Below are 13,141 nucleotides of genomic sequence, written 5' to 3' on the forward strand. Positions count from 1 at the left end.
TTAATTAGTTTAGTTCTATGGCTTTATTTTATAGTTTAAGATAAAATATAATCCTGTACTTCTAAAGATACTTCTACTGTTATAAAATGATTTATTTTTACAGTTTGCAACTTTTCTGAACTTCTCTATTCCTTATAGACGGAAAAGCCAACAAGCAGAACGAGAATACGAAAAAATTAAATCACAACTCGAAGGCTTGGAGGAAAGCGTCAGAGATCGGTGCAAAAAAGAATTTACAGGTATGACTGATGCTGCGTTTCTTAGAATTCTCCGGAGAATTCACAAGATGCATTGAATGCCTACTATTGTCTGCTTTAAACTGTCTTTAGAGAATGTGCAGGAAGCGAAAACATTTTTGATTACTATGTTAACTTAAGTATGGCTTACTCTTCTGGCAAATGATCCAAAAGCTATCCATAAAAAGATAATGTATTTTTAAGTATTTACTGCGTTTTTAAAGTAGAAATAAAACAGTATATATCAGGAACTAAATCACTGATAATAAAATCCTCAAGATGTTTCTCTTAGGACAGTATATCAACAGAAAATGGATTAATATTTGAAAGTTATGTTCCTGTTGACTAAAGGGGGAAAAGTAAAATCTCTTTTGAAACAAGCCCAGTTACTGGTGATTCATGGACACATCCAAGTAAGATTCTTTGCAACAATGAAGGTTTGTCATTGCTGCCTTCTGGGATATTTTTTTCAGTCCATTAACTGCCATAGTATTTCCTGGTCATCTTTCATGTAAGTACTAACAAGATCTGTACCTGCTCAGTCTTTTGAGGCCAGGCAAGGCTGATCAGCTTCCCAACTAGCTTCTCAGCTGGATAGGGAGGGTTCCAAATATTATTTAATTTGTAGAAGTTTAGTTTTGTAGAGTTTTAGACTGCAGAAAAAAAATCTGATAAAATAGAACCAAATAGAAATTATTTCTTTGCAGTTACAGACCTTGTTAGTACTTACATGGAAAATGACTAGGAAATATTAAGGCAGTTAATAGACTGGAACACTGAAAGTATAACCCAAAAGGCAGCAAAGACAATCCTTTGTTAAAGAAGCATCTCTTTACCCAAAGTACAGTAGTGTATCTTATGTTAATAAAGAATAAAAATCATATTTATATATCTAAGATAGAAATCAAAGTAGAAATATGCTATCAATCCAGTTTTCAACAAGATTTAAGTAATGCAGCCGAAGTCACATTTAGGCATATGGTGTTTGTGTCAATTTAACACTTCACAATCTGGAAGTGACTTATCTGAAAACTTCCGTTTGTAAGAATTTTAGACATAATGATTTCACAGTTCTGGAATTTCAAAGTGCACACATCTGTCCTGAATCTATTATGCTCATTATACATTCCAGCTGGCATATTTTGAAGCAGGCAAGAAATTCTCACCTCTTTGACTCATGGATACTATCTATGTATGAGATTCATGTGCTGGTTCTTTGCCCATAGCAGTTCTAACTCATGTTTGGGAATTTGGGGGAAATCATATTGTTGATTTAATTTGGTACTATGCTGCACCTTCAGCAATGACTTCAGCCTACCTAAAGCCATAAAATTGTCATAGGCCTCATAGATCATTTTTGACTTTCAATCATCTGGAGGATGGTCTAGATCCGTGATGGCGAACCTATGGCTCATCTGCCACAGGTGGCACCCAGATCCCTCTCTGCGGGCATGCCAGCCATCGGCCAGCTCAGCTCCAACGCTCATGGGCGTGCATTTTCCGCTGGTCAGCAGCCGCACATGCACAGGGGCCGGGGGGCACATGGGAGATGTGCGCAAATGCGCTGGAGGGGTGTCAGCTCATTTTTGGTCATAGGAGGCTGCTGGGAGCCCTGCTAGGCCCAAAGTGGGGCACGGGGGTGGCATGTTGCATGGGCGGGGAAGCGTGTGTGGGGGTATGCGTGCATGCACAGGGGCCGGAGGGCACGCATAGCATTATGGGTGCGGGCATGTGTGTGCTTTTGGCACATGATAACAAAAAACCTGTGATTTATTACACAAGTAGAGCCCAAATCATGTTGTATGTATTATACTGAAGCCAGTTTTTCTTTAGCATAAGGTACAAAGATATATCTTTGCCTAACAGAGAACATTCCAATATATTGCCTTTAATCCTTACTAATTCTGTATAGTTCCTGCTCTCTTTTGTCTTGAAATTTGAAATTACTTCTCTTCTTTGATCTTTTTTCTTTCCACTGGTTATTCAGTTCCACTATCTAGTTCTTTGTCAACAGATGAGTACATTTGGGCCACTGCCAGCCCAAAATCTCTTGTAGGTGCTAAATTGTTCACTGAACAGTCAATTTCTTATTTTTTTTACTGCTATAGTCAACAGAAATTTCTGAGGTGGCGGTTATTAGATTAATTAACTTGAAGATCTTGTCAGCAGTGCAGACATCTTCTAGTATAAGTGGACAAATTGTCCCCTGTGTCAAATTTAAAAGAAATTGGATTGACCTAATGTGTTTTCCCTGATCTTTGTTAAATCACAGATATCAGTCTTAGCTCTGCTGACCACTAACATACATATAGTTTATACTAAAATTAACATGTTTGTTAATATAACAGAATTATGGAAACAGCACCTATGCTGCTAGACTTTTCTTGCCTTACATGCTTTTAGTTATCTGCAATATTTCAGAGAAGAAGTATGTTTACTTGTGAAAAGAGGGAAGGAAAGAGAATTCACCCTTGGATTCTAATTACTACTTTTCCTACAATAGCTCCAAACTAATATTTATGATAAATAGAATTTGAGTCACACTTCACAGTTCTGAAAGGAGACTTTTTTCTTTATAATCACTATATTGTATTACCTCCTGTGTGTGTTTGTTATAGAAAAGCTAAGAGGTTTTCCTTGGTTTCTCATAATGTTAGGTTTTTCTATCCTATTTCCATCCATATATACCGTATTTTTCGGAGTATAAGACACACCGGAGTATAAGACACACCAAGGCTTTGAAGAGGCAATTTTAAAAAAAAAAGTTTTTGTACTCTGCAAACCTCCCCAAAACAGCCCATTTTTCGCGAAAATTCATGAATAGCCCTTAGGAGGCTTGTAGAGTGCTCCGGGGGGGGCAAAAACGAGCAAAAACCAGCCCATTTTTCGTGAAAATGGGCCCATTTTTTGCCAAAAAAATGGGCATGGATAGCCTTTAGGAAGCTTATAGAGTGCTCCTGGGGGGGCACAATTGAGCAAAAACCTGCCCATTTTTCACTCATTTCTGCCCTCCCCAGCCCCCAGGAGCTCTCTGAAAGCTGCCTACAAGCTATGCACAACCATTTTGGTGAAGGGGGCAGGGTTTCGGGAGGCAAAAATGCTGTATTCAGTGTATAAGATGCACACAGATTTTCAGCCTCTTTTTTGAGGAAAAAAGGTGTGTCTTATATTCCGAAAAAAACATATATATATCAGAGGTGGTATTCAGCCGGTTTGGAACGGTTCACCCAAACTGGTAGCGGACATTGTGGTTGGGCCTGCCCACCTCCCCCAGCTCTATGCCGTCCTATTTAGGCACATTTTTGAGGCCGGGCAGGCACGCATGGTGAACCAGTGATAACAAAATGTGAAACCCACCACTGATACATATGTGTGTATATATGGATGGAAATGCTCTCACACACAGTTCTCAACTTACAACCATTCATTTAGTGACTATTTGAGGTTACAATGCCACTGAAAAAAATGTGACTTACAACCAGTCCTTACACTTAATACTGTTTCATCATCCCCAAGATGACGTGATCCAAATTTGGGCAGGTTGCAACTGGCAGGGATTTATAGTAGTTGAAAGATTTGAATCATGTGATTTCCATTAGTGACTTTCCCAGCCAGAATTCTCGAAGTCAGTGATCGAAGCCATATTCACATAAATCACTGCATGGTGTATTAAAAATCGCAATGATTCATTTAATAAATCTGGCAAAAATCATTTTAAAATCAAGTGCAATTCACTTAACCACCTTGATTAGCAACAGAGGTTCTGGTCCCAATTGTGGTTGTAAGATAAGGACTATTTGTAACATTGACATATGAGCCCTTTCTGTAATCTTACTATACATACATACATACACACACATCCAGTTCTAGAGAACCGGTAGCAAAGATTTTGAGTAGTTCGGAGAACTGGTAAATACCACCTCTGACTGGCCCCACCCCATCTATTCTCTGCCTCCCGAGTCCCAGCTGATTGGAAGGGAATGGGGATTTTGCAGTAACCTTCCCCTGCCACGCCCACCAAGCCACACCCATCAGGCCAAGCCCACAGAACCAGTAGTAAAAAATTTTGAATCCCACCACTGACACAAACACACACACACATATGTACATAAATACATATACACACACATACTCATGCATACATATACATACACACACACACACACACACACACACACACACCTGTTCCATCAAGAATCTAAAAAGCTGACCAACAAATATCTCTTTATTGTCACCACATGGTTTCTTCTACGCATATTTATATAGCAAAACATTGAACAATAGAGAAATCACAGAAGCTTTTCTTACTCCCAACTCAATGCTGAACCATTACCTTAAATATTCTAATTATTCTTATTGATGCTTTAGTTCTATCCTATAGAGTGGGGGTGTCAAACTTGTGGCCCACGGGCTGGATGCGTCACATGCTGGCCATGCCCAGCCCTGGTTTAGCGAAGGGTGGAAAAAGTTGTGATACGTTACGTGACGACAACGTGACGCCACGAGTTTGACACCCCTGACACAGAGTGTCTCTCAGCAAACAATCTTTAAGTACATACTTGTATATAGTATTCAGTAATTCTGATTTCTTCACTTTATCATATATGATTTCTAATTTTTCTAATTTACAAATTTACAATATACTTACTGTGATTCATGCATACATTTCTCACTGACCTAAAGAGCAAAATGCAATACCCGATTAAAGATTTTTTTTTTCATTCTGAACTAATATTTATAGCATTTATTTTAGTTCTATCCTTTAAGATACAAGTAAATGCCAGTTGCTTAAAATAATTATTCCAACACTCATCACATCAGCTTCATTCTCAATCAATTCATAATTTTATATATTACATTTAAATGTATTACAAACTACTTGTTTACCCTACTTCTAAAATACTTTTTTTTAAAATTTTCATCTAAATAAAAGTGTAAAATTCTACACTTGATCTGCCTTTCAGTCTTAACTGTTCCTTGATGTTTGTCTACATTTTTTGCAACTCTTTTATACAGTATTGTTATTTGCAACAAACACTTTATATGCATTTTTCTCATCTATTGCATGTTCCATTTTACTATTCCAAGTAAAATGGAACATGCAATTACCAAGCACCCTTATTCATGCTTTATAATATAATTATATTATATATAACCTCTTATATATAACTATAATACAACTAATATAACTTTATAAGATAACTATTTTTCATTCTATTCTAAGCAGCTCCACATCCTTTTTCAATCTGTTCACTTTACATTTATACGGTCACAGGGCAGTACACAGTGCATCTGTGCTGGAAATTATATTTGGTGAAGCATTAAAGGATGATCCTTAAGAGACCGAAATCATTTTTGTCCTTAAAAAAATTGATCCCAAATCTTGGAGCTGAACATTCATCACTGAAAATGAGCTAAGTCATAGATTCACTAGTTTTTTAAACCAGTGGCCGCCAATCTTTTGGGCATCAGGGACCAGTTCCATGGAGAGAGATTTTTCCACCAACCACAGGGGTCATGATTTCATGCGTTACCTACATCCCATAAATGGGGTTTTACTAGTTTGCGCAGCCCAGTTTCTGGCAGATCAGTGCAGGACCCCGTTCTAAACAACTTGGAAAATATCTCAGTGTAAGTCTACGGAAACGTGAATCCATCAAACCCAGTTTTTTGGGATAGGATATTTTTTAATGATGTAACGGTTAAGGTGCAGGCCTAGGGGCCAGGAGATTGTGAGTTCTAATCCCATTTTATGCATGAAAGCCAACTGGGTGACATTGGACAATCACACTCTCTCAGTCCAACTCTCCTCACAGGGTATTAGGTATGTTCACTGCCTTGAGTTACTTATAAAGTACTAAAGGCAGGAATAAAAATCAAATAAATAATAAAAATGGTTTTAAAACAATATTATTATTTTCCCCAGCACCCATTTCTCCCATTCTATTATACTCTAACACAAGTTGAAAGAAGTTATCCATTTTAAAAAAAATAGTTCAATATATTTACAATGTAACGTGGAAACTGCTTTTTCTTTTCTTTTTTTGTTAGTTCATTTAATGGTAGATCTATTCTGAGACTTACAATGCATTTGAAGGAAATTTAATCCTTCTCCCCAAAGGACTGTTTTAGAAAATTCATCTATTGAATATATACTCCTTTAACATTTAATTGGTGCCAATTAAGTTTTTTTTTTCCAAAGGGAAGAAATAACAACAATGCACACAAAAGAAGGTTTTTATATATTTCCCAAACAAAAGTGGGAGGGAGAGATTAAATTCCCATACTGCTATGGTAATTTCCATTTCAGGTTGGCATTCATGCACATCCATGCAACCTATTATATTGTTTTGCTTTTTAATGAAAAATAGCTACGTATCTAACATATTGAGTGGTTTGTCCCTGTCCCAAAGCAAGAATGAGGACAAGCATGGTTGGTTTTTATTGTCACACTGTTATGGGTTTGTGGAAGTGGGATCAGCTCAATGTCCCTGATGATGGATGCCCTCACTTTTTACCATTTGTGAGCAATGTTTTGAAAGCAATTGAAGATTATACTGAAAAAAGGACAGTGCTACTAGAATGTTCCATTCCTCTTCCAATACCATCTCCAAAGCCATAGCAAGAGAAAGTCGGAGTGAGCAAGAATTCCTCACTGTCTTTCTCTTTGGGAACATAATAGAAAATTCATCTGCAACAGCAAGATGAGACATTGCCTTCCTATAGAAAAATAAAAGTTGAAGGACCTTTTGTTAGTAGATTGTAATTAAGAACCAGTTCCACTTTGTGGATAGAGAATATGACCTGGGAGATTTGGATTCATTCTGATCTAATTAACACAAAAATATCCTAGTCTCAGTGGGCTAAGTGAGTGTGAATGCAGAGCTGTACACCCTCCGTCTCTTTGTCCTCTCTCCCCTGCAGAAAAATCTTGTTTACAGCCTTCAGATAACATTAAAGGTTCACACCAAATTATAATTTTCATGTGACAGATGGTGAAAATTATTAAATACATGAACTAGAGATTAATCAAATTAGCCACATTTAATTTCAATTAAATTTACATATCAGTGTAGTGAAATCAGTTTTTGTCCTTGCCCTACACATTATTTTTGTAATGCAGCCCCTGGGATAGGCTTCCAAAGTGTCACCAAGAAAAACAACTAGAGCTACTAAAGAAAGAGAGTTTTCTCTTCCAGTGATTTCATTCCCTGATTAGAATGGTGACAATGTTTATTCAAAAGTAATTGTAATCTAAATCAGACATTCACAAATGCGTTTAAAACCAAAACTGCTATTGACTGGTTGGGTGTAAGTATTGTAATACGTTAAAGAGAATTTTCAATTAAAGCATTTTAATATTTTGCTCAGGGTAGCAATAATCGAATCAATAATATTATTTTCTGCTTGAAAATTGTTTCCTGTTGCATAGATTTAATGATAGAAATGGAGGATCAGACAAACGACATCAATGAAGCAAGAATTCCCGTGCTTGACTACAAAACCTACACAGACAGAGTCTTCTTTCTGCCCTCTAAAGACGGGGAAAAAGATGTAATGATCACTGGAAAATTGGACATTCCTGAAGCCAGACGGCCAACCATTGAACAGGCATTGAATCAGTTCTCCAATCTGCTCAACAGTAAATCATTCCTTATTAATGTGAGTGGAAAATAAAGGTCAACTTTTATGTTGCTAAAAAGCTTTTTCATTTGATGCATCTGTTTATTATAATAATAAATTAATCTGCATATTTTGTGTCCTGAACATCCTGTAAAGCTGTGTTATGTGATGTATAATAGCATCTTACATAATTTTGTTCCTGTACCTGTCATCTGTGGAAGAATGGTATTCACCAGAAATACTATTAGCTAGTACCCATTACATTCATTATATAGTTATGCCAACCATGAAATGCAATTAGATCCCACCCTTTTCGTACATATTCAGGGGTATCTATGAAAGGTCAACAGCAATAACCTGGTGGAAGCAACTGTCAAATGAAGCCCCCCTACCCTTTTTAAAGAAACATCAGACAAGACTTCAGTTGTCCCTGTTATTTTGATGTTGCTGACCTGCCTTGTTGACACCCTGTTTAATATGTCCCAGGGATCAAATTAACCAAAATTAAAGCATAAACACTCCTGAATAAGTGCACTAAATTGTTGCAAATGATAAAGTGAATGCAAAAGAGGTATATTAAACAAAGTCCTCATTTTATCTGGCCAGACCACAAAAACTATATTAAATTCTTCTGGAATGTATTGTATCCCAATTTTTACCTCATTTATATAGTATGTTTCCAGAATGAGCAATAAAAAAGAATAAGCCTCAACTGTTTCATTCATATATCTGTTTTTGTTGTTGTTGTTTCTGTTTAGTTCATTCACACGTTGGAAAAGCAAAAGGAATTTTCTGCCCGTGCAAAAGTATATTTTGCATCTCTTTTGACCGTGGCTTTGCATGGGAAGCTAGAATACTATACTGACATCATGAGGACATTGTTTTTGGAACTTATGGAGCAGTATGTTGTGGCCAAAAATCCTAAACTGATGCTCCGAAGGTAGGGAAGGTTTCTTCAGTAATCTAGTACAATAAAAGTTGCCCCTTTAAAATTCTAATTTATTTGGTTTTCTTTTAATCTTTACATACCTGAATGAGTACACCGTGCAATCCAAGAAATGCAAGGGGTTGCTTTAATATATTACAACTAGATGGATCCAATATATTTTTGTTGTCCGAGATAAGATTAGCTGCCTGCTTTCCCGCCCACTTCATTCCTCTCATGGAGAAGCCAAATAACCAGTTGTCTTGTTCCGGGGGTGATGATGAGATGCACCCACCATTTCATCTGAGTGCAGCTAGCTAGCTTGGGAGCCACAGGCAAGCACTGTTAAAAAAAAGATTTCTGACTTTCCAAATAAGCAATCAAGTTGTCAGCTTGAGACAACTGCAAAAATCTGACCATCATCATTGATTAGAATTTAAAGAACAGCAACATTTGGTTATGAAAGTAAAGCCTCTGGTTTGTCCATATTATGGAATCTTGTCTTTTTTTATGCCATATTGAACAGGTATATATAGTTTATTTAGTTTTATATTATTTATTTGTTATGTGAGGTCTACCATGTTTCTCATCTGTTTGGTTAAGGAGTTGTGTCCTGTTTCCTATTAAGTTCAGCATTTTTCTTTCTATTTTCTTGTGAATTCACTGTTCCAGAGTATGATGTTTTCTCTCTTTCTCCCCCTCTCCTCCCTCCTTCCGTCCCTCCCTCCCCCCTCCTCTCTCATGTTTTGCTTGTTGTGCTTTTGGTCTCCATAGTACAGGATGCAACTTTACTTAATTTTGAAATTAGAATATTTGTTCATGCCAATAATGAGAAGTAATCATCTTAGTCTGCACTTAATCCACTGCTGTACCTGAGGAAAATATTTTGTCTAGAATCTGTTTTCTGGTATAATTATTTGAGAGGAAGACTCATGACAGCATGTTTATCTTACTGACAGTTTTAGCATTACCCACAGCTCTCAACAAGGGTAGTTCCTACATTGTATGACAGCAGGAAAGTCAGCATATTCTTCACTGAGATCATGTTTTTTTACTGTGTTATTATTATTGATTTTTTTGCCCTGCACTGCCTCAGGAGAAGCTCACATATATATGGTTCTTCTCCCACGTTATCCTCACAGTGACCTTGAGAGAAAGGTTAAACAAGAGAAGGTGACTGGCCTAAAGTCACCAAGGAAGAAGTGGGAATTTCAGCCTAAACTTTCTAGCTCTGGACATACACTAATCCTGTTTCACTGCAACAGCAACACAGAGCAGTGACTTGCTTTTGAGAGCTACAGAAATATTTTCAAGGGAGGAATTTTGAAGAATGCAAGAGCACACAGGAAGCTTCTCTTTTCTAATCATTAAAGCAGTCATGTCTTTTTTTCCAAATTCACATAACTGCTATAAAGAACATAATTTTGATGGAGATATTATGGAACTATTGTCTGGGCAAAGGGGGCAGAAGCATTTTTAAAGCCCAGAACAGCCATATAATATTTGGAAGTGACTAACACTGATCTCCATAGTTCACTGAACTAATAAGGAAGAGGAGGAGGTACAGCACAATCAGATTTACATGTTTGTGTTACAGTAGTCCATCTCAATAGAAATAGTTTTAGTCTTCTTGTGGAGTTGATTTCCTGATCTGGTTTAACTAGAGGAATTGACAACTGCTTCAAAAGCTATCTAGATCATCAACAGATGCTTCATCAGCAAAATAGGATCAGCTTTCAAAGCCAAATTCTCTTTTGAAGGATTTGCATAGCCCTCATATTTTCCAAAGCCATTAGTTAGCATGCATTGGATATGGAGAAATGGGAGAAACATATAATGCATGTTTAGTTCTTGACATGCTCATCTACAATTCCTAGTCATGTACCTCAACACAAGGTGTGGTTTTTTAAATTTCAGATCTGAAACCGTTGTTGAAAGAATGCTTTCTAATTGGATGTCCATTTGTCTGTATCAGTACCTCAAGGTAAGATCCAAAATGCATTCACTATACATTTATTTTGAATATCATATCAAACTGTAGACTGATATTAAGCTTTAGTTGATTGTGCCTTCTTCCGAGTATACGCCAAATAAGAATAACCAAACATGCCACAGTAGTCTTGATCTGAAAGCAGTTACAAATGGTAGTTTAAATTCAATGGGAAAATATTCTGCATAAATAATTATCTTAAGAAGTTTTTTTTAATATTTAACAATGTGATGGGATGCTACTGTAATTGTCCATCACAAAGTAGACTCACCTTTTTTTCTCTCTTTCATCAACTTTATCAGGATAATGCTGGGGAGCCTCTTTATAAATTGTTCAAAGCTATCAAACATCAAGTAGAGAAAGGACCAGTAGATGCTGTGCAAATGAAAGCCAAATACACACTGAATGACACTGGTTTGTTGGGAGATGATGTAGAGTATTCACAACTGGTATGTAGCTTTCATTAATATTTGTTTTAGAATATTCAAAAAATGAAATGCTTCTGAAATATGACCTACTATTTTCTCAACACTTACAGTACGTATTTTGTAAAACATGAATGATAGAAAAGTATTATTACTGTCAGTCAAATCAATTCATTGAACGATGAAGGCTTTGAAGGTTATGGCTCATAATCAAAATTCTGGTTCTGTGTGGGTTGCTAGAAATAACCTTTTCAACTTCCTGGCTTACTGAAAAGGAAGAGTGATTGGTCCATCCAGCTTCCACATGTAAGGAAGGACTAAAATCAGTTTCACTACTCCTGATCCAGCACTTTAACAGAATAGTAATACAGAAAGAATAAAGTAAAGTGGACACAGTGGCTTAGTGGCTAAGACACTGAGCTTGTCCACCAGAAAGGTTGGCAATTTGGCGGTTCGAATCCCTAGCGTCTCTTAACGAAGTGAGCTCCCGTTACTTGTCCCAGTTTCTGTCAACCTAGCAGTTCGAAAGCACGTAAAAAATGCAAGTAGAAAAATAGGGACCACCTTTGGTGGGAAGGTAACAGCGTTCTGTGCACCTTCGGCATTTAGTCATGCAGACCACATGACCACGGAGACATTTTTGGACAGCGCTGGCTCTTCAGCTTTGAAACAGAGATGAGCACCACCCCCTAGAGTCGAGAATGACTAGCACATATGTGTGAGGGGAACCTCTACTTTTACCTTTAATAATTTGTTATGTTCAGTACTTTAATTGACTAAGTCAACTAATATATAATATTCAGGTACATGAAACCAGCCTGCCTAAAAATGCCACAAGTGAATTAGAGGGGAAAAGGATTCCTTCTTCTTGAAGATAAGAAGTTGGGATGGCCATTGAAGATCCAAAATAGTTCTAGACAGCTAAATATTAGTACAATTAATGATTTTCTTAGTTTGCTGAACAGAGGGTAGGATTACATCAAACAGGTTCTTCATTTGAGAGAAATGAAAAATCAAACTACTATGTCTTTGCAGAGATATTAATGTGTAAATATGTGTGGAATTGTTTGTTTTCTTAAAACAAGTTGCAGATTAGCTAATCTAATCTTCCTTTGAAACTAATTCTGAATTAAGAGGAAGAAATTTTGGGACTTCCTCACCTCGCACAGGTGAAGTTGCTATTTGCTTTGGAGAGGAACTCCCAAAATTTCTTCCTCTTAATTCAGAATTACCTTCCAAGGAAGGATTTTCTCAGGATTTCAGAAGCAGAGGAACATGTGAAAATCCTTTCCCAATTCTTTAGCTGCAACTCTGAATTGACCGAATAACCATTTCTGTCAGGCAGGGTTTCCAGTTATTGATCATCAATGTGATTTCCAAACTATTATTCCCAAATTTATATAGGGAAACCATCAAGAACTTTTGGCTTTCTTAAACAATTCATCTTATACCAAGTTCCTGTTTACTATTTAATTTCTTCTTAATTTAATATCTGCAAATAAATTGAAGCAAACTACATCTATGGATGATTTGGTTGTAAGATAATAGTTTATCGGAATTATATGTTTTTCCAGCCCATTTTTAAGTGTAAATCTAATTGCAGGAAAGTAATTACTGACAATGTTAATTGCTAACATTAATCCACTATACTCAGTAAAATCAAGCATCTGTAAATGTTGCTTTACCTGCCAGCGTGATAAGCAGTGCATTGTAGTTCAGCCTCATTATTTGGGATCTCTCCCTAGACAAGAACCTTCTAGTCAAGTTTAAATATCTATCATTTTTAATTGCCAAATCAAAACTATGGAAGCAATTTGTAATAAACCATGTAGAATAATTTTGCTGTCAACCGCATTTGGTGGACCGGCTGAAACGCTTTTACAGATTGGTAAACCAGGCAGCCTAAATATCTTTGTAATAAAAGGATAGCTGGACAAATGTT

At 36.7% G+C, this 13,141-nt stretch overlaps 1 protein-coding gene across 4 annotated transcripts in view; it reads left to right on the top strand.

The window, feature by feature from the left end:
* Window positions 1-13,141, top strand: part of PLXNB2 (plexin B2) — a 362,925-nt gene that overhangs the window by 319,731 nt on the left and 30,053 nt on the right. For all 4 annotated transcript variants that reach the window (XM_081958620.1, XM_081958621.1, XM_081958619.1 and 1 more), the window contains 5 exons: window positions 139-239; window positions 7,669-7,898; window positions 8,618-8,799; window positions 10,702-10,768; window positions 11,077-11,223. In XM_081958620.1, coding sequence (XP_081814746.1) covers window positions 139-239; window positions 7,669-7,898; window positions 8,618-8,799; window positions 10,702-10,768; window positions 11,077-11,223 — 727 coding nt within the window. The remainder of the gene's footprint in view (window positions 1-138; window positions 240-7,668; window positions 7,899-8,617; window positions 8,800-10,701; window positions 10,769-11,076; window positions 11,224-13,141) is intronic.

Source organism: Natrix helvetica (genome assembly GCF_964273705.1).
Source record: "Natrix helvetica genome assembly, chromosome: 6".
In the NCBI taxonomy this organism is placed as follows: domain Eukaryota; kingdom Metazoa; phylum Chordata; class Lepidosauria; order Squamata; family Natricidae; genus Natrix; species Natrix helvetica.